At 41.6% G+C, this 26,419-nt stretch overlaps 1 protein-coding gene and 1 long non-coding RNA gene across 2 annotated transcripts; both read right to left on the bottom strand.

Moving 5' to 3' along the window:
* Nucleotides 1-3,408: 3,408 nt before the first annotated feature.
* On the bottom strand, nt 3,409-7,172 carry LOC120295614. The gene is made up of 3 exons (XR_005552978.1): nt 6,820-7,172; nt 5,111-5,250; nt 3,409-3,600 (listed from the first exon to the last, which is right to left on the bottom strand). It is a non-coding gene; the product is annotated as an uncharacterized LOC120295614 (long non-coding RNA).
* A 2,162-nt stretch (nt 7,173-9,334) lies between these two features.
* On the bottom strand, nt 9,335-9,814 carry LOC104441538 (basic form of pathogenesis-related protein 1). The gene has a single exon (XM_010054690.2). The coding sequence runs from the start codon at nt 9,809-9,811 to the stop codon at nt 9,335-9,337; it is 477 nt and encodes a 158-aa protein (XP_010052992.2). The 5' UTR covers nt 9,812-9,814.
* Nucleotides 9,815-26,419: the final 16,605 nt, after the last annotated feature.

Here is a 26,419-nt window from a genome sequence, read left to right on the forward strand (position 1 = left end):
TTGTGACGGTTCGTTTATTTCTCTTTTTAACCGATCGTGCACTGTCGATTCCTCTTCACTTCACTCTTGAAAACCCTAGAAAGCATCGATCCTCCATTTCCATTTGTCTTCTTTGATTAATCTTCAAAAAGTTGTCATCTTTCCTAGGAAAATCAAGCAAGGAATCTTCCAAAAACTGAGAAAGATGTCATCTTCGAGAAAGTCTTCGAGAATCGCAAGCAGGGGTCCACGGCAAATGAGTGAGGGGCCTACGCACTTCGATCTTACTGAGGAGGAAGATAATCCAGAACAGCAAGCGAGACCACAACATTCTCAGCAGCGTCATTCTCCACCATCTAGTCCTCAAGGTGTTGTTCATCAACATCAGGAAGAAATCATCGAGGATGCAGACCCCGTAAGAGTTCAAAAGCCCGCTTTTATTTACAAGCTATATCGTGCCTTAAAAGGAACTCGTACTCCTTTGAACTATGTTGATGACTTCCTTAAAGACAAAGGATATAGGAACGAATATATTTTTCTGCGGAAAATGGAAAGTTTGGGAATTGCTCGTAAAGGGGTGGCTGAGGAAACCCTTGCGAATATCCCAAGTGATCCTCGTGACTAGGGGCCGAATCCTGTAGATGGAAATGATGATGACAATTTGTACAGCCTATTTCAACCGAAAATGGGTATTGTGGCTGAAACTCAAGGAAAAAGGGGAGATTTGTTCAGATCAAAGGAACAAAAGGATCTGTACTCAAAATTGCCGAAGCGTGGGGTAATAAACCCTAGGAGTGTGGATTTTGATTTTCTGGATGCTGTGAGTGTGAACTTGAGGGAAAAGTTCAATCATCTTCAACTTGAAAAGTTCTGTTCTGACTATACAGAGGCTTATGCTGAATTGACTGCATATTTCTATTCAAATCTTAGCTTTTTGGATGCGAATAGATTCTCCTTCAGCGTTAAAGACCAAGATTATGTTGTGGACATGAACATGCTGGCAGATGTGTTAGGAGTTGAAAGAGGAAAATATCAATCGATCAAAGTTTCCATTGCTCGAGCCACACTTGAACTGGTGAAGGACAGGAGAACAGATGAGAAGATCACCTACTTAAGGATGAGTGCATTCAACATCTTGCTTCACAAGATTGTGATTAATTGCCTCCGACCGAAATCAACCTCCAAGACTGATGTTTCAAGTTCAGAGGCCAAGCTGATGTATGCCATTCTCTTTGGAAAAGGTTTTCTCTCCCTCACACTGTTATGTTTCACATGTATAGAGCAATGATGAAGGACAGAGGTCAACTCCCTTACCCAAGCCTTGTTACGAAGTTATTCAGACATTTGAATATTCAGCCTCCACAAATCTTTTGTGTTCGACCATGCGATCATATGGTGGTAAGACTGAAAATGGTGACCAAAATGCGTCTGAAGGAACTGAGCAAGGAATTGGAGAAATTCAAGGAGAAGACTCCTGCCAAATCTCATCAAATCTCTTCTGCATCTAAGAGAAAAGGGAAGGAGCCCATGGTTGCTCCATCCAAGAGAAGAAAAGCTCTCCTCGTTGAGGATGAAGATGATGACGAAAACATCACCATCTCTGCAATGGCTTTGAAGAATTTGAGTCGTCCTGTTCCACAGAAAGAATCGGAACAAATGACGAAAGAAGAGGAGAGAAGGAAGAAGAAGAAAGAGAAGCTGAAAAAGAAGCAGAGGAGGAAAGACTGAAGAAGAAAGAAGAGAAGAAGGAGAACCCGAGGAAATCTCTTCTCCACCTATAGGCATGGAAACGGGGAAGATCAGGAGAAAGGAGGAAAGTCTTCATATCCCGATGCAAGTGAAGGAGTCAGTCGTTCGCCTGCAGACCCAGAGGATGTTTATGCATCTCAATTTCCAGAAGAAGGTCATGAAGCTTCATCGCCAAACCTGCGAGATTATGCTGATCTACCATCGTCTGCATTTACTCCATCAGATCGAGCCGAAGCAAGTACTCAGACTGATAATGGAGCAGATTTTCGCAGAATCATGGATATTCTCTTGGAAATGCGAGGTCAAATTTATGCCTTGGGATGCGAAGTTCAAAGCTTGAAGAATGAAAGTCAAGCTTCTTCCTGTTCATTGAATGATAAGATGCAAGCCCCTCTGTTCGAGAATCAGGCCAATGCCAAGAGTGAGGAGATTGCACAGCTGAAGGAAGACTTCAAAAGGCTGGAAGGCATCGTTCAGTCTATGGAAGATTTCCAGCTTGTCCGCGTTCCCAAGCAATCTTGACTTCATCTCATTCTTTTTAATGATGACAAAAAGGGGGAGAGATGCAAGATTTGATCAAACTTTATCATTAAACTTTTAACTGTTTGTTGGATTGTTTGTTGTTTTAACTCTGTTTGACTTTGTTTTGTGTCTGGATGAGAACTGAACTAGACTTGGACTTGACTGCTTCTATTAACGAGTATTGATATCTTATGGATGGCTTTATTATATACTAGACTAACCTATTTTCTGTGTTTGCAGATTCTAGTGTTATTCTTTTAGCCATTTATCTCTATAAGATATGCATATGTGTTTGAGAAATGTTTTGCAGGTCAAAGTTATCCAAATCTGCAGGAAAGTTTTGTCACCATCAAAAAGGGGGAGATTGTTGGAGAAATCCTCTTGAAGTATTTTGAAGCTGACAAAACTTTTCTATCAGTCTCGTCTGAAGGCTTGCAGACTCTGATATTTAAAGTCTGAAGACTTCCGGACAGCCAGACTCAAGACTCAAAGTCTATCCTCATTGACAGTCTCTAATCCGTTGAAGAAAAGTTATCCAGAACTGGATGTTCCGTTAAGGATTTAACCTTATCATCTGGAGAAGATCTCGTGGCTGGAAAAGACGTAAGAGAATCTTTTGATTGATCAAGATTGATTCAATGATTGAAGATTCGATGATTGTCTAAATATTATTTGAAGGTTCTACTTATGGAAACCAAGATCCTGATTGTATGGGCGAACAGGATTGATGGGCTATCAACACATTCCTTTAATAGCTCGAACAATCTTCCTAATTGATTCCGTCCAACGGGTAGATTGGAGGAATTCCTTTGGTAAGTGCCAACGGGTATGATGACATAAATGAGTATATAAGGAAGACGGTCTTAGTTGTTCGAGGTGTGCGTGATAGAAGAATTCCAAAGTCTGAAGCTCCTTTTTGTTTAGACAATTCATTTTAGCGAATACTTGTATACAAAAGAGAGTCTATATTTGTGAGAAACCTTGAGGAGGTGTGGTAGAACACCTACACTGTGGAATCAAGGCAAAGCTGTGCTGTAACTTCTCTTTTGATCATAGTGAAATCCAGCCGGTGGGCTGTCAGTGCGGAAGAGTGGACGTAGGCTTGGAATAAGCCGAACCACTATAAATCCTGTGTTCAATTCTCTCTCTCTACCTCGATCGTATTTCGATAAATTGTTTGTGCACCTATTCACCCCCCTCTAGGTGTTTATACTAGCTATATCATGGCCTAGGCTATTTTAGGCTACATTACTAGCCAACTGTCAATAGAGTGCGAGGTCTTACAATAGCGTGCCATCAAGAAGCTCAAGTTTGGCATTAAGATCACCAATATCAGGGGCGGTAGACTTCCTGGATTGAGATCAAAACAAGAACAATATAGTGAGAAAATGTTGAATTGTGTAGTGCTTTAATGAACAATGTATTACATTATACAGGCACATGTATCCAGAACAATAAACACAAAACGAGAAGTAAGCTAAATCAGGATTTAATAAAAACACCGGAATCAATTATGACCAATTATAATCCACACAAAGTCACATAAACTTGCACATTTCCTAACGATTGGAATTCATCATAACAATAAACAAGTGCTTTTAAGAATTTCTCTATGAAAGTTTGAGGTTGAAATTACTCTCGCAAATTTGTTCTATAGCTTAGAAACTTTTCTTCTTCTTTTTTTCACTTTTTTGGTCAATATAGTAGACTGTTGAGATAAGTGGCCCTGGCTATATTATAAACGAAGCAATGGAAGGGTGACCACGTCCTATGGTAAATCAAAAAAGAAAACGGCGCTCTCCTGCAATTAGCTTACGATTAGCCAACAACTACCTAACAATCATCACATGAGCCCTTCCTCTAGTAGCATGTAGCATAAAAGTTGAAAGAGCAAGAGTACTTGAAATCTGCAATAGCCATTTCAAGCAGTCGCAGAATATTGCTAATCTGCTTAAGTTGCTTTTAAGCACAACATGTTATGCATCCATATTTTTCAAAACTAGCTATTTCTAATACTAAAATCTAACAACCTAATCAAGGCCTATTTTTCTAACCAATTTCCCATTTTTATTTTCCAGAATTATTTTCGTTTTCTTATCTTATTCTCGATCCCTTCTCTGAATCAAATCTTCACTCAGATACTCCATGAATTTCAGCATCACTTCAGTCAAAGCAATTGGTAACAAACATGCCCAGTGATTAAGAAATTATGAAAATAAAAACACCACATCGCGGGTAACTAGAACAACACTTGGATGGGCTTTGGATCAATTCAATCTACACCCAAAAGAGAGTGACCAGCAAAGGAATGGTGATGACAGCCCATATCCGGCGAGTTCAAGGCACAGCAAAATGGTTATTTGTTGAAAAAATTTCACCAATTCACCTAACAATCTCCTAAATCATCATACATGTTCAAATGATAAAAATGACATCACAAGAAGTCCAAATTGAACTCCAACTAGATAAGCCAGCAAATCCAAATTTCATTCCACTATGATCAAATATGCCAATGGTTCTATTTCTTTCAAAATTGACATGTGTTCTTAACACCCATTCATTGCCCACTAATTTTATGAAAAGTACATGCAAGTATCGGCTATATGAATAAACGTCCAGGCTGCAAAGCAGAATACAAAACACACACTCCCATTATGATTTAATATCAAATCAAAACTTCGTTTAATCCCTGGCTTCAATCAATCGAATGAGTTTCTGTATCCATAAAGGTGCTGAGGTAACTGTTAAGCAAAGCCTACTAAAAACTTGGTTTCAAATTCGCAAGAAAAGCAAAAAGGGAAAATGAGGAGAGAGAGAGAGAGAGAGAGAGAGAGAGAGAGAATAGGAAAGAAGGATTCACCTGTACTGAATTGATCTTTCCTCACCAAATTTACGTGCATATACCCGTACTCAAACCTTTCAAGTTAAGAGCAATGCGGATATGGAAAGAGCTATAGTTTCTCCCAGTGCTGTCCAACTTCGACTTCATCCTCCCAGGGCCTTGAAACACAGCAATAACAAAGATGTGAATGACAGACAGAAAAGAAAAAACACATGTAATAGAGACAACGAAAAGCAGAGAGAAGATAGAGAGTCCATATTAATGATCGTGGCCTCGTCAAGTCCAGTCAACAAGCTTCTCTGAACTTCTATCTTGAGAGATAAGCTCTCGGCAGCATATTCAGCAGATTTCAGCGAAAACCATTGCTCATTCACAAGGGAGACGTGTCCAGTAATCATAACATTGTAAGCACTAGTAGAAAAAGATGACAAGTCTAATCCAACAAAAATAGTATAACAAGTTTAAACCAACAATAAGCATATGAACAACAGAATCAACACGGTTCCACTCGAATTTGGCAAACATACTTCAGTATCGATTTAGTTTCATATAGGACTCGTGTGCAAGAATGGACAACGACCAATGTACCACTGATTAACTGAGGACCGAAATTCTTTACAATCTGAAAGCATGAATAGCAAACGGAGAAGATGTTAGCATGGCACTGTGAAGATTTAGCTAAAAGATACTCACTTCTTTATTCTTCACTCATTAACACACATACATGCACAAGCACTCCCCAAGCACCTCACTGCTTTCTGTTTTTCCTCAGGCTTTTTGATGTTAGTTCATGGCAAAGAACTAATCCATCCAAGGTTGGACCTTCCGGCTCTCAATAGATTCAAGAGTAAGACATCTCTCCTATTTACCCCACTCAGAATTCACCAGTCCATGTATTTTGCACGACAAACGGTTTTACCTTCCGGACGAAATCACATTATGATGCAAGCCAATAGGCGCATCTAGCTCTTGAGAAATTTTCTATCCTATCATATCAATATGAAAGCTTCCCTGGCCACTATGATGAATAGCAATCAGTGCAATTGAGAAATCCTCGATTAGCCCACACAACAGCTCAAAGGAAATTCACGGGTATAATCAAATTCACAAGTGCATAATTATTAAGCATCGTTAAAGCACATACCAAATTAAGACCACAACACCAATCAGCTGAGCAAGAGAATACACAACCAGCGAGCATGATCTCAATCCGGCGGATACAATCCATCAGATGCCAAAATGAATTCATGACCCCTTGGGTATACGTAAGTTGACATGATTTGCTCATCCAGATATTTGATTAACATGAATCTATACTTTGCATAATATCAGAATCAGAGACAACATATTTGGATGGATTTGAACAACAATTCAAGTAGTCATGGCATATGGAGATCTTGGCCATAGTCCAAAATCACTGGAAACAGAGGAGCCGTAAGTGAGTCGAACATGTACATTATGCAACAATCGTTCCAGACACTAAATAATAAGAACGCTTCTCAAAATTGCATTCCAAATTCGTTCAGGCATTTTAACGAATATTTGGTGGTCAGTTCAAAAATTAGAACACAGAGTCATAATCGAAGAGTCAATTCCGATATAGATCACTTCAATGACATCAGAACGTATTTAAACTACTAACAGATCCACAATCATCATTCTACTTTCACTCATAACCTTAATAACAAATCTCGGATTCAACTGAATAAAACAGAGCAATGACGTACATCCCTCGGAGTCCGTCTTTGGCCAAGAACAGCCAAAGACGTCGTCACAGGTGATCTGCGTCCGAGAAGAAGCTCCAGAAAATCTCTCAGCTCGTCGGACTTCACGGCCTGAAGATTTGAAGAGGTCGGGGCCATCGCGAGACATGGAACCGCACCTCGATTGCGTAGCATCGCGCGCTGGTGGAAAAGCCAACGTGCGAGTGTGTTGTAGACATGGAATCGGGAAGCAAACCTTCGGGCGTTCTGGGCGTGCTCAAAGGAAACAGCGATGAGGCTGAAAGAAAAAGGAATAGAGAAGAGTAATAAGGAGAAAAGGAAAAGAAGACAGTCGCCTGGGGGGTCGAAAAGAAAGAAAACAGAAGTGGATGTATGGAGTTATGTTTACCTATTTCCACCGAGTAATCATGTAAAATTTGATGAATTTGCTTATTTGTCCTATTCTCTTCATTTCTGATGCCACCGTGAATCGATGCATTGCTTAATTACCATGACTAGGCCATTGCCCTCACCTTTCTTTCTCTCCGTGCTTGCTTGTGTACTAGAAGGTGACCTCACTGTGAGGAGGTCATGAGCTCATGGCCAACTCTTAATGTCACACTTAACTGAGAGCCCGTAGTCAATTGGAGACCAAGCTTGATCAAATCCAAAGACAAGGAAAGGGAGGCAACCTCATCACAAGATCATGAGCTCAAGGCCAACTGTCAACATTGCTATGCCAACGAAATTATGTTGCGGTCATGTTGCTGACACCGGCGGCTACCGTGTGTGGCCCCTACCTCCTCTCCAAGCCTCCTTTTCTTTATCTTTTTTTCTTTGCCATGTGATCGAATTACAGAGTTTTTCTTCTTCTTTTTTATCAATAGAGATATAAGAGATATAGAGTTGACAAACACATAAATGAGACAAGATCAAAAAGGAAACGCAGACACATATTTATTGCACTTGTCGATGGGTTATCACATTGTCTAATAATCCTTGTCAAGTCATCCCACTCAACCAACCCTCTCTCTTTCTTTACAATTTTCCACCATCTCCACCCATTACAGCCACCTATCATCAACGTTGCCTCCTCCATGTCTCACCACTTTCTTCGTCGTGTCATCACGTCACCCTTAAATGAGAGAGGGAGAGAGATAGCTACACGTGGTTGAACTGCCAGAATCTCAGCTTTTGAGGTGGATCTCGCGCTTCTTCTGGCGATGTTTTGTACTTTTGATTGTGCTTTGTGTTACAAAACTAACGGCGTTGTCGTCCCAGCAGAAGATCACGGGCGTGGACCGCAAGTGTGTCCCACCCTCCTTTTTCTTAATATACACCTTCCTCGTCATTAACCTCATCACCGTCGCCACTTCTGTCACCGCCGTCGCCGCCTTAGGAGGGCCAGTATGGCGTTGTCTGCAAAGAGGCCGTGAGGCCACCATGTGTTGGAGATACGTGACCCCTTGAAGAAGATGCCGCTCCGACTCGGCACCTTCAGCACCCCGAGGAGGCTGCTCTCGCCAATGACGATGCCGCTGGCAGCCTCCGCGGCTCGAATGCCAAGACCAACTTCCTCCTCCTCCTCCCTCCGCTGCCTCCGCCCTCTCCCTCGCCCTCAAATGACACAAGCCTCGCGTGGTTGTGGGGTGGGCTCCATAAGGAGGGAAAAAGATGGGGAGGAGAAGAGAGAGCGGTGTTGGGATTTTGAGGAGTGATTGGGTGAGGTATAAAATTAATAACAGACTCATGTTTTGATCTGGTGGTGGAGACAGCAGATAAGTAAATTAACGTTACAATGGATCTACATCCAAGAGACATGAATAGTGATAGTGAAGGCGATAAAATATAATGCCTTAGATGTGGTATAAAATACATAACGCGACGGCATAGTGAGTAAAGTATGGAGCAAACAAAAACTATCTCGCAATATGGACAACATAGGCTATATTAGGCAAATGTCCATGAGATATATACTAAACTGCTGATCAACTGTCAATAGCATACGACAACTTGTAATAGAATGCTGTCAAGAAGCTCAAGTTCGGCATCAGGATCAATATCAACATGGATTGAGATCAAAATAGGAACAATCTAATGTTGATATGGAGTCAGAATGTGAGAGAATATTGAATTGTGTATTGTTCAATTGAAAAAGGGAAGTAATCTAATATGGGATATTTAACTCCAAACCATCGGCACATCCATGAATCGCCACATGTAAAAAGCCCTTTCTCTTATATCATGAAGCGTAAAAGCCGAAAGAACACTTACGAAGGTATATGTAATAAGTTGGCGATCAAGAACACTTTGAATCTGCCAAAGCCATTGCAAACAGTCGCACAATATTGCTACTTTGCTTGTAATAATCTGTTTAAGTTGCTCTTATGAGCAACATGTTATACATCCATATTTTCCTAAACTAGCTCATAAGTCATATTAAGCTAGTCGCTTTTATTTTTCCTTTACTTTTTATATAATACCCTATGACGCGTATAATAATAGGTCATAAGTAAGCTTGTCGCTCTAAAAGACTTTCCTAGTATGGAAGTTCTCCTTCATAGTTGCCTGGAGGATCATAGTTGCACACAACGTACCACCACCCGTTGTTACACTGAACCCTAGCGCACCCGACTCGGACCGAGTCACGCCAAACCATCTGAGTGTAGTGCAAGCAGTCACACCCGCTCGAGCAAGTGTTGGTGTTGTAATTGTAGTTTTGCTTCCCTGCGACCCACAAGCTAACGGCATAGGTGCCGGTGAATGTGCTAGTGCCCTTGGCAAGGTTCTCACCGTAGGGCCCATTGGAGTGCACAAGGCTGCAGTCGCCGACCCGTTGATTTGCGTAGCTTTGGGCGTAGGTTGCAAGGGCGTTGTCCCATGTCACATTCGCCACACCAACTTGCTTCCGAGCAACATTATGAGAGTCAAGATAGTCTTGGGGTGAGTTTTGGGCATGGCTAGGTTGAAAGAGAGAAATGAAAACAAGAGAGATGATGATGGTCAGAGAATTCATGATGCTCAAGGAATTAGCTGATGTTGGTTCAAGGTGATATTTTTGGTGATCATTAGGCTATTTATAGAAAAAAAAAAAAAACATGGAGATTTTCAGGGCTTCAACTCATTGTGTGCGATGAACTTATCCGGAACATCTCCTTTGGACAGTTCAACTTTGCGTTAAAATCCAGACTGATCAAGAAATGATAAAATTAGTAAATGCGGCATCTAGGTAATTGGTTTTGCATGTTCTTTCTTTCCTCAAATGGAAGTAAAGTAAAAGGCTTTAGCAAAGTTTGAAGTTTCAGCAAGTTTGATGCAGTAATTAAAGTATAATGTTAGACGTTATTTGGAGTAATGCTAAAGAAATTGAGATTAGTGCATGAAATTAAATTATTAGGGGATCTAAAAACTTTGTCCAAGTGTGATGAACAAACAGGTCTTTTCTCTCTCTCTCTACACCATTCAAAAGCCACCACAACTCGTCATCGTATCCATCTTCGTTTTTTAAGATCCACTGTCCATCTTCAACTAGACTTACGATCTCCAGCGTCCCCACCTTAAAACAATACGTCACTATCCTCTCATAGGAGAAATACATCAAAGATACCAAAAATTATGTATAGCACTCACTTTAATGTCAAAAATTTTCGTCGAATACTTAAATATCAAATCTAACAAAAAACGATTAATTATGTCTCCAGAGAGAAATTCTGACTAAAATATATATGTGACATTTATAAATAAAATTTTAATATGAGCTGGGATTTAAAAAAAAAAAAGTCTGTGGCATTTCCATGTGTACATTTCTCCTCATCTCCCTTCACGTCATTTTTTTTTTTCCTTTTTTCTTCTCTTTTCTCCCTTGTGCACCCTCACTACTTCACGTTGTAAATGGACTCGACCACAACTTCATCGAGGCCCACCCATCACCGCCTAAACCTCCGAGCTGCGCCACAACCTCAACAAACGACACCAAGAATCGATGAATGATATGGTCCAGGCAAGGAACGAGATGGTTCAGGTCTATGAAAGGAGTCTTGTTCAGTCAAGATCGCTTGGTTTCATCGAATTAGAAAGCCATGAAGCACGTCCAGCAATCAATGAATGCCCAAGTTGGACAGAAAACCAAGAACAAGCGCGCGAACCTCTCCCAGACATTTCATCGAACACCTAAGGGTACAACAACCAGAAAGCATTCAGGGCGCAAATTCATGCCAGAACCAACCATAACCAGAAAAAAACACTAGGAATACACAGAGAAAGGAATGAGCAGGCTCAGAACGCGCGAACCTGGGGCCGGTGAGCCCCATTCCATCGATTCGACAAAACAGGGGAAAACGAGCTTGGGCGTATCCTGTGAAAGGAAAGTTGCCGGACGCGATTGCTAGGTAGATAGGAACAAAATTGGCTCTAGAAACCGCTTCGAGGGACTTGGCCGGTGAAGGAAGCAACACCAACCGCAATTTGAACTTGCCGAGAATGGATCCAACCGAGCCTCTAGTTTGTAGTCGGGTTTTTCCATGAATCGGCTTCATTAACGGTGGATTTTGAGGTGGCTTTGATGAATTTCCGAGATAAGAAGCCAGAGAGAAATTCCCTGCTGTGCTCCCTGAAGGCTTTATTTGATTTGGGCTTAAGGCCCATCCGCCAAAGTTGGGCCCAGAAAGCCCGGCCCACGGGAATAGGGCCCGTGGAAAGAAGGGGGTATAAAAGGGAGAGAGAGAGAGAGAGAAGACGTTGGTAGAAATCAGAATTCACGTCGTCTCTCTCCCGCGCGTATTCTCTCTCAAAAGGAAAAAGCAAAAGACAGTAAGCATACGGCTTGTTCTTCCTCCCTTCAAGGCTTCATCGGATCGAATTGCTCAGTTTCTCTTCCTCCATCAACGTCGGTGTCTAATCTGTGGCAATCAAGGTACGCTCGAATCCGTGGTGTGCTTTACGATCGGTGATACGTGTCGTTTTCTTGGGCTTCGCTTCCGCATTGATTTAGGGGTTCGATTGAGTGTCGAATCCGTTTTTCTGGGGATCAGTAATTCCCAACATTGGTATCATAGCCCGCTTTCACGTTTTTCCCGATCAATTCTGATGTTTTTGTTTGAGTTTTCGCGAAGAAACTTTCGGCCGTACGGAACCGGGCGAAAATCCCGACACCCGAGACTTCTTCGGCCATTTTCATGAGATTTCGAATGTCAAAAACAAATTCTAAAAGAACCGGGAGAAAGGCGACGTGGAGACGAGTCCGGAGGTGTCTCGAGCGCCGCCGGCGACGCGCACGCGCCCACACGCGCGGCCGGGAAGGCGCTGCGCGTGGGCACGACGCGCCCGAAGCGCTCGAACGCCAGCGCGTGCGGCAGCGCACGCCGGTCGCAATCCGGCGGCGTGCGCGCCGCCGGCGAACCGGCACGCGCCCGGTCCGCGGATCGACGCGGCCGACGCGTCGGCATGACGTCACCAACGGCCGAATCCGGGATGACGTCATCGATGACGTCAGCGATGACGCTTCGGTGTCCGGCGGCGACCCGACCCGCGACCCGACCCGACCCGACCGGCCGACGATGGCACGCGCGTGGCACGTGCCGCCACGTCCGCGTGACGTCATCCCGCACGCACGCGGCGGCACGTGCGGCCGGCCCGCCCGAACGGTCCGACGGTCCGTTCCGTCCGATCGTCCGTCCGGTCCGACGACCGACGACCGGCGACGACCGTTGACCTGACCGTTGACCGTTGACTGACCGTTGACCGTTGACTTTGACCGTTTGACCGTTGACCAAAAAAAAAAAAAAAAAAAAAAAAAAAAAAAAGGGAAAAGAATGTGTTTCTTTTTCAATTAAGTCTATGTGGATTATTTGTAATCCCTTATTTGTTCTGCATTTGTTGCAGGAACAATGCCTCCCCGAGGTTGCGCACACCTATTCGCGCAAGGACCGATGAGCAAAAAAGGAAAGGTTTGTCTAAGTTGATTAAATGGGACGATCATCGATGGGAGAGTGGTGACTTAATTGATCACGTCCTTGAAGTCAACGGGAAAATTCAACAGGTCATATGGAATGGTCGTCCTATGTCACGTCGAGAGATGGTGCGATTTTTCATAAATACTCTTCCACCTGAATGGCAAGATGTGTTGAATCGCATATGGGATGTCAACGGAGCTGCTTCCTATAAGAAAATTGTGATGGATTTTGTAAATGAATATTATTGTATTGTTTCAAGGGAAAAGATCAAGAAATTGAACAAAAGAGGATCTTTCCCGGTTCGTGTGCCGACTTGGTGTTAGTTGTATTTCCGATATATGTTAAGTGTGATTTGTGGACATATTATGTAATGATTACTACCTAATTGTGTTAATTGAAAGCATTATTGTTTTTATTGGATGTTCTATTATATATTGCCTTCTGTTATTGTTGGTTGCTGTGGGTAATTAGCTGTGGGTAGTTTTAAGAAGTTTTTGTAGCTTCATAGAATTGATTTTGCATAAGACGATTATATTGATGATAGTTTTAAGTTAGGATTTTGGAGGATGATTGGAAACATAGTGACCTTTTGATTCTGAAACCTTACTTGAAATTATTCATTAATATGATGGGTCTATGTAAATAGGGATGCATAAATGATAGGCATTAATAATTCGTGCATGTTTGTCCGATTTGTTCGTATCAATGGCTTCAGCCACAAAGAGCATAGTTGCCGAGCTGAACAAAGGTGAAAAGCTCAATGGAGACAACTATGAAATTTGGCAAATGAAAATCCAAAGATGTACTTGGAAGAGCAAGAAGCACTTGAGGCTCTTGTCATGACCATGGTAGAACCGAAGAGGGAACTACCGCACAAAGCACAAAAGAAACAAAGAAGCTTTTTCTGCGTGGAAAAGAATGAACTCTCTAGCTCGCATCACGTTCTGTTGAGCAGCATGGAAAATGACGTCATGCGAGAGTTTCGGCGTTTTGACAATGCTAAGGAATTGTGGGAGGCATTGGCAGCTAGATATGGTCATACTTCGGTGACTAGATCGAGGCAGCTCACTATCGGTTTGACTTATAAGAAGCCTCATGGTCGACCATGAAGCAACATCTTAGAAAGATGTCAAACATGATAACCGAGCTGAAAGATGCCGCCATGTCCTCACGGATGAGCAGCAAGTGCAAGCAGTGATTCGTTCCTTGCCTCGAGTTGGGAGCATATGAAGTGCACCCGACTCATAATGAAAACATCAAAACCTTTGAGGATGCTATGCGTCATCTTGAGCTGGAAGAGGACCGCCTGCATGTTGCTGCTAAGCCGGATGCTTGAACTCTATTATGCTTTGGTTCTAGCTCAAATGGAGCTTCGAGCTCCAAGCGCAAGCGCCCTAACCTGGGTTTGATAAGGGGAAAGGCAAGGAAGAAGCGGTGTCCTTCGGGGAAGAAACCCAAATTCAACCAACATGGAAGAGGGAAGCGTCCTCGCATGAAAAAGCTTGCAAGGGTGAAATGCTACAAGTGACAAGAAGGGTCACTATGCTCGCGATCGTCGTGAGCCAAAGAAGGTATGCACCCCTTGTACTTTTCAGAACTTTACTTATGTGTCGAGTTCTGTGTTCCTAACTGAATCTAATCCTTTGTGGACTGTGGATTCAGGAGCGACAGACCATGTAGCGAAGGATAGAGGATCCTTCGTGGAATTCCGACGAGTACCAACCGGAACTAAGTGGATCTATGTGGGAAACAACTCAGAGCTGAAGTGAAAGGAATTGGCACATGCCAACCGAATATGCGTGGTGGACGCACCTTGTTTCTTCATGATGTATTGTATGCTCCGGAGATTCGCGGAATTTAGTGTCTCGTATTAATGTTGGTTAAATTAGGTTTTAATATGAACTTCTCGTAGTAGAGGTGTGAATTTGTTTTTGGAGACAAATTACTATGGTTGTGGCTATTTTCTGGATGGTTTTATTGTATTAGATATTGATTATGTTAATGCTAATGGTTGTTATTCCTTATCACATCTTCTAATACCTATGATAATGATGTGAATGTGTGGCATGCTAGACTTGGTCATATTGGCCAACAACGTATGAATAGACTAGCCAAAGAGGGCTTGTTGGGTAACATTGAAAAAGTCGATTTACCCATATGTAAGCATTGCCTAGAAGGAAAAACAACACGGAAACCATTTGGGAAAGGGAAAAGAGCTGAATTTCCTTTGCATTTAATCCATTCGATGTCTCTGTGGTCCAATGAATGTGAGAGGAAGGCATGGGGCTGTTTATTTCATCACCTTTATTGATGATTATACTCGATTCGGATATGTCTATTTGATTTCTCATAAGTCTGAAGCAATAAGTTGTTTCAAAAGGTTTATGAACCTGGTAGAAAATCAATTAGACAAGAAAATAAAAACATTGAGATCCGATCGAGGTCGAGAATATTTATCTGATGAGTTCAGAAAATTATGTGATGAAAAAGGAATAGAAAGACAGTTGTCTATTCCGTATACTCCTCAACAAAATGGTGTTGCAGAGAGAAGAAACAGAACCCTACTGGAAATGGTTAGGTCTATGATGGCGCATGCTAACTTACCTATCACCTTTTGGAGTGATGCATTGTTAATCGCTGCCTATATACTTAACCGGGTGCCTTCCAAATCAGTTACTTCCACTCCATATGAGTTATGGACAGGTAGAAAACCGGACTTAAGTTTTCTTAAGCCATGGGGTTGTGCTGCCTACACACATGAGTCCTCTCACAAATTTGGGAAATTAGGTCCCAGAGGAAAGAAGAGTATTTTCATAAGATACTCAGAACACTCAAAAGGGTATGTGTTCATAGGTGAGCAAGAAAGTGGAAGTATAACTGAGTTTGAATCACGAGATGTCACATTCTTAGAGGATGAATTTCCTAAGAAGGGCGAAATAGGGAAGATTGTTCTCTATTTGAAACCTTGGATCGGGATAATGACCTTAGTGGACTTCGTCCAAGTGGGAGTAATATGAGAAGTGATGAATTGAATTCAACTTATTCTCAATTGCAACCACTTGATGAGACGACATCATTACCTAATCCAAGTGGGAGCATAATGGGAAATGATGTGCAAAGTGTACAATCTCCCATTAGGCGAACAAGTCGCCAAAGTATTCCCCCGTCGACGTTTTGGCATTGAAGGGGAAACTTTTATGGTTGCTCCACAAGATGAGGATGAGCCAAGAAATATTAATGAGGCTCGAATTGCCCTAGTAAGGAAAATGGATCAATGCAATGGAAGAGGAAATGGAGTCAATGAAATCAAACCAAGTCCGGGAATTGGTTGATTCGCCAAAAGGACGCGAGCTATTGGGAACAAATGGGTTCTCAAAATAAAGCGAAAGGCTGATGGCTCGATTGAAAGGCATAAGGCTCGCCTTGTGGCGAAGGGTATAATCAACAGGAAGGAATTGATTATGAAGATACGTTTTCTCCGTAGTGAGATTTACCTCATTCGCATTATTCGGCAATAGTGGCTAGTCCTGGATCTTGAATTACATCAAATGGATGTAAAGACTGCTTTCCTCAATGGAGAATTAGAGGAAGAAATATATATGGAACAACCTGTTGGTTTCATAGTGAAAGGCCAAGAAGAAAAGTATGTCGACTTTTGAGGTCGATATATGGTCTTAAGCAGTCATCAAGACAATGGTATATACGCTTTCATAATGCCATAATGGCATATGATTTTACGATGATTGATGAGGATCATTGTGTATATATCAAAAGATCCAAGGATCAATTTGTGATCATATCATTATATGTTGATGATATACTAATTGCTGGAAGCAATATGGAGTTTGTTAAGACTGTCAAAAGTTGGTTGTCTTCCAACTTTGAGATGAAGGATATGGGTGAGGCTGCATACATTCTTGGAGTTAAGATTTCAAGAGATCGTTTGAAGAGATCGTTGTCTCTTTCGCAAGAAACTTATATAAACAAGGTTCTAGAACGGTTTCGTATGCAAGATTGTAAACCCATAGACACTCCTATTGCAAAAGGTGAAGGATTGAGCCATAGCCTCGTGTCCAAGGACTCCACAAGAGAAGGAACAAATGAAACATGTTCCTTATGCAAGTGCTGTTGGGAGCTTGATGTACGCTATGATGTGTACAAGACCCGACATATGTTTTGCAGTTGGAATGGTGAGTAGATACCAATCCAATCCAGGTCCAGCACATTGGAAAGCTGTCAAAAGAATACTAAGGTATCTGAAAGGAACTGCTGATTACAAGTTGAATTACCAAGGAAAGGATCTGCGACTTGAAGGCTATTCAGATGCTGATTGGGGAGGAGATTTAGATGAAAGGAAATCTACCTCAGGATTTGCTTTCTTACTGAGCAATGGCGCAATATCATGGAGTAGTAAGAAGCAAACCTGCATAGCCTTATCCACGATGGAAGCTGAGTTCGTGGCATTATCGCAGAAGCATAAGAAGCAGATTTGGCTTAAGAGATTCTTGGATCATTTAGGTGTTATTGAGAAAGCTGCAAATCCATTGTTGGTTAACTGTGATAGCCAAGCAGCTATAGCGTACACCAAAGATCCAAAGTATCATGGCAAGACCAAACATATAGATACCAAGTATAACTTTGTAAAAGATATGGTTGTACGAAAGGATGTGAACTTACAGTACATATCTACGCATAGAATGGTAGCAGATCCTATGACAAAGCCAATACCTAGAGATGTGTTTTGTGGTCATGTAAAATCTCTAGGATTGCGTAGAGTCTGATGTACTGAATTGTAATTTCCCTGAGTTGTTCACATTTATGAAACTTTGTTTTTTCATTGATTAATGCCTATGAATCTTTGTATGATCTTTATGCATCTTAATGCTTAGTGCATTACTTTAAGTTGAGAAGTATGTCGGACAGATATAAGATTAGCCCACTCACACGGGTAATCGCCTCTATTTACTGTGTGATAAATAGAGATGAGACTGTTTTTAAGCTTATTATCTAGGTGATAATCGAGAGCTCAAGCTTAAAACATGTATGTCGCCTTAACTGAGTGTTAAGATGAGGACATAATACTTACTATGTCCGAAAGTAAAAATATCCCACATGTTTTACTTTATCTGTCTAAAATGCCAGATGTGAGTTCTGATGAATTTTGTGAATGAGTAGATACGTGAACTCAAGTTAGACATTGGGTATGTCTGAACTATCATCTGTACGGTATCGAAAGGTGTAGACATACGCTCCATGGGAAATGAGTTAATACCGTAATACGTATTTCATACTACGTATGCATAAGACGACCAATAAGAGTGGCAAAAAGTTTGATCTCAACTTTTATGACGTGTGAGACTCTTGAGGAAAAGAGTTCCTCAATTTTTGTCCCCTCATGACTCTTACTTATTCTCAAGATTTCTATTTAGTGTTTGCTATCTTAGGATGTTGCCAATGGTCATGTGTTTGATTCGATCTAATGGGACATTTCTAGAAAAGCAAGCTGAACTGAAATTGAGAGTTTGAAGGAAAGAGGAAGATCGATTTTGGAGAATCACATTATAGTTTTGTATTCACTGGTCGACCAATTATAATTGTCTTTGTGATAATTATAATTGTGAATACAATATATATCATTGTTTAAAAGAGATTAAGAGAGATATAAATGTGATCGATCGATCTAGGGTACTGCATACTAAATCTACTTGGAGTGTGACGCCCATTATGAGCTGCTATATATTCCTAACAGATGTATAGTAACGAGCTCTCAAAGTATGCTGGTCGCACGGATTATTCACCAGTATGAATGTTGAAGAGAGGTAAAGAGAATCTTGTTCGGCCCACCATGTTAAGAAAGAGTCTATGATGGATTATTCTCGATGGGCCCGAGTAGGGCCTGTCCGCCCATGTTGGTTTTGACCACCATGTGCGAGTGGGAGATGAAGGCTTTATTTGATTTGGGCTTAAGGCCCATCCGCCAAAGTTGGGCCCAGAAAGCCCGGCCCACGGAATAGGGCCCGTGGAAAGAAGGGGGTATAAAAGGGAGAGAGAGAGAGAGAGAAGACGTTGGTAGAAATCAGAATTCACGTCGTCTCTCTCCCGCGCGTATTCTCTCTCAAAAGGAAAAAGCAAAAGACAGTAAGCATACGGCTTGTTCTTCCTCAACGTCGGTGTCTCCCTACGCTTTTCCACATTCATCCGTTTTCCTTTCCGTCGATTGTTCAGGAAGAAATTGACTTTTTCTTGTTGGACAAAGTCGATTTTTCTTTTGGGTCATGCAGGCAAGTGAAACTTGTTAAATGAAGTCATTTTTGAGCTTTTTATGCTAAGTCAGACCACCGACGAGTCACGTTAGTAGAAAAAATATCAAAATATTACCATACCAAATTTCTGACATTTGAGATCGGAATTGATAATTAAATTATCGTTTTATTTTTTTTAAAGTAACAATTGAGTGATTTGAAAAAACAAAATTTGACACCAAAATGAGCGTCGTATATAACTTTTGACACTTCTAATAAACTTTTCCCCTCTCCTACTCATTGCAATGGCTGCCGTTGAGACGTCAACGAGCCCTAACCGGCCCTTGAGGCCTTGATGCTATTGAGGTTGCGGCAAGCGTCCAAATTTGGAGGTGCATCCTCCTTATCTTTTTAGAGACTCAATCCTTCCACACTAAGTCTAGAGGAAGTGGGATCCGGACCCGTCGTCCTCAGCGGGCAAGTGGTCACCATTGCCCATTGGTCTTCCCGATTGTTAGTCATATTTTTCCCAATAAGACGGCAAATTATCATGTTGAAATAATGCCCCATTATATGAGGCAAGAGCTTTAGATGCACCAAAATTAAATAACGTCATGTGAATGGCGAAGGCAATTCCCTTCACCGAAGAAAAGTTGATCTCTTTCAAAAATTATTTCTTCTTCTTTTTTCTCGCAATTTCTGATTTTCAAGCGAAGGAATTTTGATCCTTGATCTAACATCCTAAGCTCCAAGCTCCCAAGCATATCACCATCCCTATCAAGCCCCACGTCACATCGTGAAAGAGAAGCTAAGTATGATCTCTATGGTGCATTTCTCTCTTGAGTTCATCCTATTACATCTTTCAATCGATTCTGGTACATAACAATGGCCATGTCGACCATATAACGATACATTTTATTCATTAAGCTGATAAGAGTTAAGAAAGAGAATTGGGATAAGACCCACGAAGGAAGTCTCACCTTAGAATCTAGGTTGAGTTCCTTAAAAAATGGAGTCCATTAAATCAGATAAAAATATATAAGAATACGGGACAGGTAGAGTTTAATTGTCTGGACTGGGCGGTAATTCGTCGATAGATTTTATATATTGATGAATTGACCAAGCAAGTATATCAGCTCTAATTAATGAACAAAGTGTTAGTAAGCTTTTGACCAAATAACAAATTAGGTGTCAATGGTCAAATTGCCTAATTTTGTATTCCATTTCAATCCATATTATCTATTGCAGCCTAGTATATTACTTAGAAAGGTCATAGACTCATCATAGCTGGAAAATCCTTACCCGCTATAATTTACCTCAAATAAATTTTCATTTTATCTCGAATCACGTTGTTTTAATATTAAGACACAAGAACACACCAAAATTTGCAGTCAGTGAATTCGAATTTACGAGTTTTATGCTTGCAGATTCAGTCACCGGAATCGATATGATGTTGTTGTATATAACTTGGTGGATGAAATGATTAAGCTATACTTTGGGAAAGTATTGCGAAAGCTCTAGAAATCCGAACTGTTGGGACGGTGCAATACAAATTAGATACCTTTATTTGGAAATTTACAGAAAGAAAAAGAGCTCACAATCCGAGCTCATTAACAAATCCCAGTAGATGACAATGATTTTGGTAGATCTAGGCTCTAACATTCATCGGCAGTATTGCGCATGCATGTTAAAAACCAATAATCATTGACTTTAAGGAAGTTTTAACACTATATTTAGTCTTTTTCAATGAAGTCGTTTGAGACAGAAGTTGGGGCGTCACGACCCAGCACTAGTCACCAGTGAGCCAAGTTCATCTACGGACAGGCCGATTGTGATTACCTTACCAATGTTGCTAGTCGAGGTAGAAGTAAACTCCAAACATCTACTTCCTATTTCAAAGAGAAAGTCATTCTTTTACACTCGAAGTTCTGATTTTTTTTCTTCACAAGTCACAAAATTTGCGCTTTGCATAGGCATACCTGGATATAAATGTTTTATCTGCATATATTGGTATTTTTACAAGTTACCTTGATCCGTGTTAGCATGTAAGCGTAATTACTTAAAATCTCGACAACGTTGGTACTTATGTTATTTTTACCAATGTGTTGGATCTATATCAATGCACAGGAGAAGTACACTATCAGTGCTATAAGTTGTGTACGGTACTCACTTTGACGTCAAAAGTTTCTGTTGGATCACTTTAAGTGCCAAAAAGTTTGAAAAACGCTCACTTTAGTGCCAACTCCGATCCGGTTGGCCGGAAATCCGACGTGACACTTTTTTATTAATTTTTGAAGCTGATGTGACTCGCTGGAGAGTCCAGTCAGCATCCTAACACCAAAATGACGCCGTTTGGTGTCTCCCCCAATTCAAAACCCTAACACCAAAACGACGCCGTTTGCCGTTCTCGACAGCCCCTGCGCTTGGTGGCCACAGCTCCGACCTCAACCTCGACCCCGACAATGGCCACTCGGCGGCCGTAGCTTTGACCCCAACCACGACGATGGCCACTCGGTGGCTGCGGCTCCGACCCTAACCTCGACCCTGACAATGGCCACTCGGTGGCCACGGCTTTGACCCCGACCCCGACCCCGACGATGGCCACTTGGCGGCTGCAACTCCGACCCCGACCCTAACCTCGACCCCGACCCCGATGATGGCCACTTGGTGGCCATGGCTCCGACCCTGACCCCAACCCCAACCCAGACGACGGCCACTCAGCGGCCAAGTCAAAGGCTGTGATCTAGCCGATGCTCGGGAAGGCCGCCGATGAGTGCGCCGCCATTGATGTCTCCCTCTCCATCTCCAATCTCCTCGATGAGTGCCTGGCCTACGTCTTCCAGTACTTAGGCTCCGGCGACCGAGGCTGGTGCTCCCTCGTGTGCCATTGAGGGCGTCCGAACAATGCCAAGCAATGGCGGTTGAGCGAGCGACAGTGGCTCAGCGACGGTGGAGGCCGAGCAACAAAATCCTAATTTCAATCCCCAAATTAAAAAAAAAAAAAATCCCCAAATGAGTTAGATGGCGTCGTTTTTGTGAGGCCATCCATGTAGGACGGCAAAACGAGGTCGTTTTCTTAAGGAGGACCGAAAACGGCGTCGTTTAAGGCCTTGTCGATTTTTTTTAAAAGAAGCCGCGCAATCATTTTGGCTGGAATCTTTCGACGGTGACACCAAAGTGATAGTTTTTCCTCCGATTTGGCACTTAAGCTCCGATGGAAACTTTTGGCACCAAAGTAAGTGCCGTACACAACTTATGGCACTGATAGTGTACTTCTCCCATCAATGCACAAATATTTAAAAAAAAAATACTTATGACTTACGGCCAGTAAAAAACCGAGCTTCCAAAGGAAGAAATTGAATCTAGTTCTTCATGATACAAGTCAGCAACACACACCTATATCCAGCACATATTGAGAAGCAATTCTCCATGCAAACAAGCTTGAATCAAGCTGGAACTCGTTGATTCTTACCTCAATTGATGAACTAATTCGTCATACCAAAAGCATCATCTTCCTGCATAAACATGACAAAATCAAGCTTCATCTCCTTGGAAACCCCAAAATCATCTTCTCGATTTGTCCCTCTTTCCTCCATCCCCTTCTTTCTATTTTTTCTTTTCCTTTTTCTTCTCTCTCCCTTGTCTTGCTTGTCTCCACTACAACAAGGAGACCCAATTAGATTAGCCACCTTAATGAGTCAGTAAATCCAATTAACTATCCAGGTGTCCAAGATAGACTTTAAAACCAAGATATAATGAACTAACGTATTTAGATGCTTCATTCGCCACTTTCTAGAAATCAAAGAAACCATGTAAAATTGTTATTCATTATTCAATTTATGGATCCACTTTTATTTCTTGAGCATTTACATAATTTACGTAAATACAAGGTACTTTTCAAATGTTCACTGAACATTATATTTACATGGAACCATGAAATCAACCCGTCTTATCCCAAGTTGCAAAAATATTCCTTATTGTCATAACCTCATAATGTCTCATACCAATGTCGACATGTCACTAGGTGTCAAAATTTCAGCATGCAAACACTATTAGTGAGTTACCCTCAATGTTGAGCAAACAAATTATCGACCGAACAAGTAATTGCCCGCCTATTCTTGGTCGGCCACTTTATAGGAATCAAAGAAAAGAAAGCATATAACAGCAGTATTAATTATTAATTTTATAGGTACACTTCTAATTCTCGGTCACTTACTTGATTTGCATAAATATGAGGTATTTTCCAAAATTCAAGAGATGACTATCATGATGTAGCACTTTTTCCAATGTGGCATTTAATTCTAGATGCAAGCAATAAAGACCAAAAGCCCAAATTGGACGGGCTAGAATAGGCCCTGATGGGAGTTCGGGCTACCCCTTTTTTTTAGGCCAGTCCGAGCCTTCAGGCTTGAGATGCTCAAGCCTGAAATGGCCCATCTCCAAATTAATTTTTTAAAAATAGAATATGCAATGTAGGTATAAAATCTAAAAACTTTAGAAAGTTGGTTGTTTATGTTCAAAATAGTTTAATAAAGTCATGAACAAGTTCAAAACAATTAGATAATAAAGTGATTTTTGGGGCGAAAAATATATATTTATTTAATTTAAGTAAAAAAAAAAATGGCTAGGCTTAAGGGGATGTTTGAGAGGACATTCGTTACAACATTGAAAAGAAAGTTAAAAATACAAGAAGTCAAATTTTCTTTCATTGATCCTACCCTTTTTATGTTTATTTCCCATTTTAATATAATCTATAGATTGATTACCGACTTCACACCTATTTGATGATATGGCCCAAGCCACGCAGCCACCGTGTCATTTAGTAAGAAATTTACATGTAACATAATAATTATCTCACTATGCCCATTAAAACATGCATTTCTAGACACTTTTTAAGTTGGGGCAACATTTTAAAATGCAACAGGTGTTCATGCCAATCTGGTGCATCATAGTTCTCAACTGGGGTGGTTGATTTTCACGTGAGACTAATGGACATACTCCCCTGGTGATTGTATTGGCCAAGAACTCTTGAATTTTCTTGATTGGAATATTTCCAATAATTAGGTTCAACATTGTCTTAAAATTGTAAATTATCCTAGAGATTTCACCCCAAAAGCTTCTTTTTCATACATCATTTGCGAAAGCTCTTGAAGAAGAATCCACTCCGATGGAAAAGAAGCATATTGGTGCAGTTATGGTGCTAAAGGAGAAATTTATTCATCTTCCCCCACTGTTAGTTCCTTTTGATGGCAAGCGAATCTTGTGATGAAAAGTTTTGGACAGTAATTTTGCTCGAAGTAAAGGAATTTGTATTCAAAATGATTGGTTATCATTTCTTTGTCAAAGAAAAAAAGAAAAAGAATTATGTCCTTCCCCCATCCCAAATGAAGTTTAAAGCCAAACTACTTTCTCATCCTCAACTTATTTGATGTGTAGAACAATTTTCCCAATATTCTTTTGAAACCAAACCCATCGAAGGAGAGAAGAACCCCCTTGTAAATCTTCTTTGAAGACCCAAAGACTTCTCATCCTTTTACATGTTCACTTTTGACCGATTGCGAATTGATACCGTAAGGGAATGGTGAAAAGAGCCCCATTGGGATGATATGCCCAATGTCCTCCTTGAAAACCACAATATTTTCCTCGTCAGACGACATTTTTTACATGTAATAATAATAAATGCTAAACATATTGTAAGTGTGAATGCATTGAAAATTTGGCCTCCTTCCTTTGTTAGAGATCTAGCTCCTTCAAAAAAATAGAGTGTTTGTAGATAGATTGTAGCTAGAATTTCTGTAGTACATAATACCTTGTAAGGACCACTTCTATCAAATTTTTCCCCTAATAAATACAATCTCACAAACTTGTCCCTCGAAGAGGATATTTGTACTTTGCAAGTATAGCTGGGCATGTTTTCAATTGAATGAGATCGATTGACTACACAAGATCTCATAATGAGCTAGGGCAGAAACGACAAGAACAACATAAAACGCAGTTGATGGAATGTTTAGTCTTCATCTCCATGGACTTCTTAATCCCTCCCATAATTGACGAAAAACCGACGGAAAACATGAGGCACCAATTTGTCCAGTCTTTGGCCTTCAATTTGCCAATTTCTCCTTTTTTTGGGTTTTGTCCTCCCTTTCTTCTTTCTTATCACCTTAAATATTGCTTTCTCTCTCCAAAACTTTTTATGGTGTTTCCTATTGCACAATACTATGCTATTAGTGTATAAAACCACATAGCAAACTACGAGTAGACAATAAATCATATTTAATGCATCTTCCCTCATTGCCAAATCTTTCTGATGGCAAACGAATCTTGCAAATTGATGATAGTGAAAAGTATTGGACAATAATTTTGCTTGAAGAAGTCAAGGAAAGAGATACATCTATGAACATAAGAGCGGACAATTTTTGTGACATCCAGATTTTCGGGTTCTAATTTCGACTGGATAAATGGGGCCGTTTTCATTCAGTTGAAGCTAGGAATTGTGAAATTGGGATGCAAGTGGGCTATATTGGTAAGGAAAAATACCAATTGGAATGATGAGGTGTTGAATGAAATTATGGGAGTCAATTTGATTTAATTCAAGAGGAATTAAGGCCCAATTGGAAAGAAAACCTAGCAAAATTCGTATGCCACACTTACCCCCACATTTTGGCCTATCTAAAGGCTTCTAGAAGGGGCATTTTTGGGCTAGAAATGTGGGTGGATGACAGCCCATGGTGGCTCACGTGCATATGACATAAGAGAGAGAGTGAGAGAGGAAAAAGGGGAAACCGGTTCCCCCTTTCTTCCTTGTCGCTGCCTCTCTCCCCTGCATCTTCATCTTCAGCTGCACGACGCCATGGAAGCTAAAGACCAGCGAACCAGTAGGCCGAAGCAGCGATTCCTCTTAGCGCCGTCGCAGCAAGCATCTGGAGCCGGAGTCACCGCCGTCCACCGTCCTGCTGCCTCGCGCAGCTCCGCCCCACCCTCTCCCTCTCACCTTGCGAACCAGAGAAGATGAAAATGGAAGCAGCTCGCCTGGGTTCGGAGCAGCAACCGACGTCGCCGGGAGCCGCCGCACGCCGTCGCACGCCGTCGCTGCCCGCACACCCTCCACCTTCCTCTTTCCCTACTTCTGCCGTTGAATTCTTCTTCTTCTTCTTTGGGTTGTCCGAAACCCAGCAGATTTGGGAAGCCGAAAGAACAACCAGCAATCGAAATCGGAGCCAAGGCTGTTGTTGCCGCCTCACGCCATGCGCTGTCACAGCTCCGCGACCGCCCAACCGCACCGACCACCCCGTTCAGTCGAGCTGCCGTCCACGAACCGCCTGGCCAGCTGTTGTTCGGTGGTCATGAGGGACGGTAGAGACCCACCGGAGCTCCCTCCGACCACCTCCGGCCACCGTGAAGTCTCGCCTAGGTCTTGTTCAACCCCTCCGT

Source organism: Eucalyptus grandis, chromosome 7 (assembly GCF_016545825.1).
Source record: "Eucalyptus grandis isolate ANBG69807.140 chromosome 7, ASM1654582v1, whole genome shotgun sequence".
Taxonomy (NCBI): Eukaryota; Viridiplantae; Streptophyta; class Magnoliopsida; order Myrtales; family Myrtaceae; genus Eucalyptus; species Eucalyptus grandis.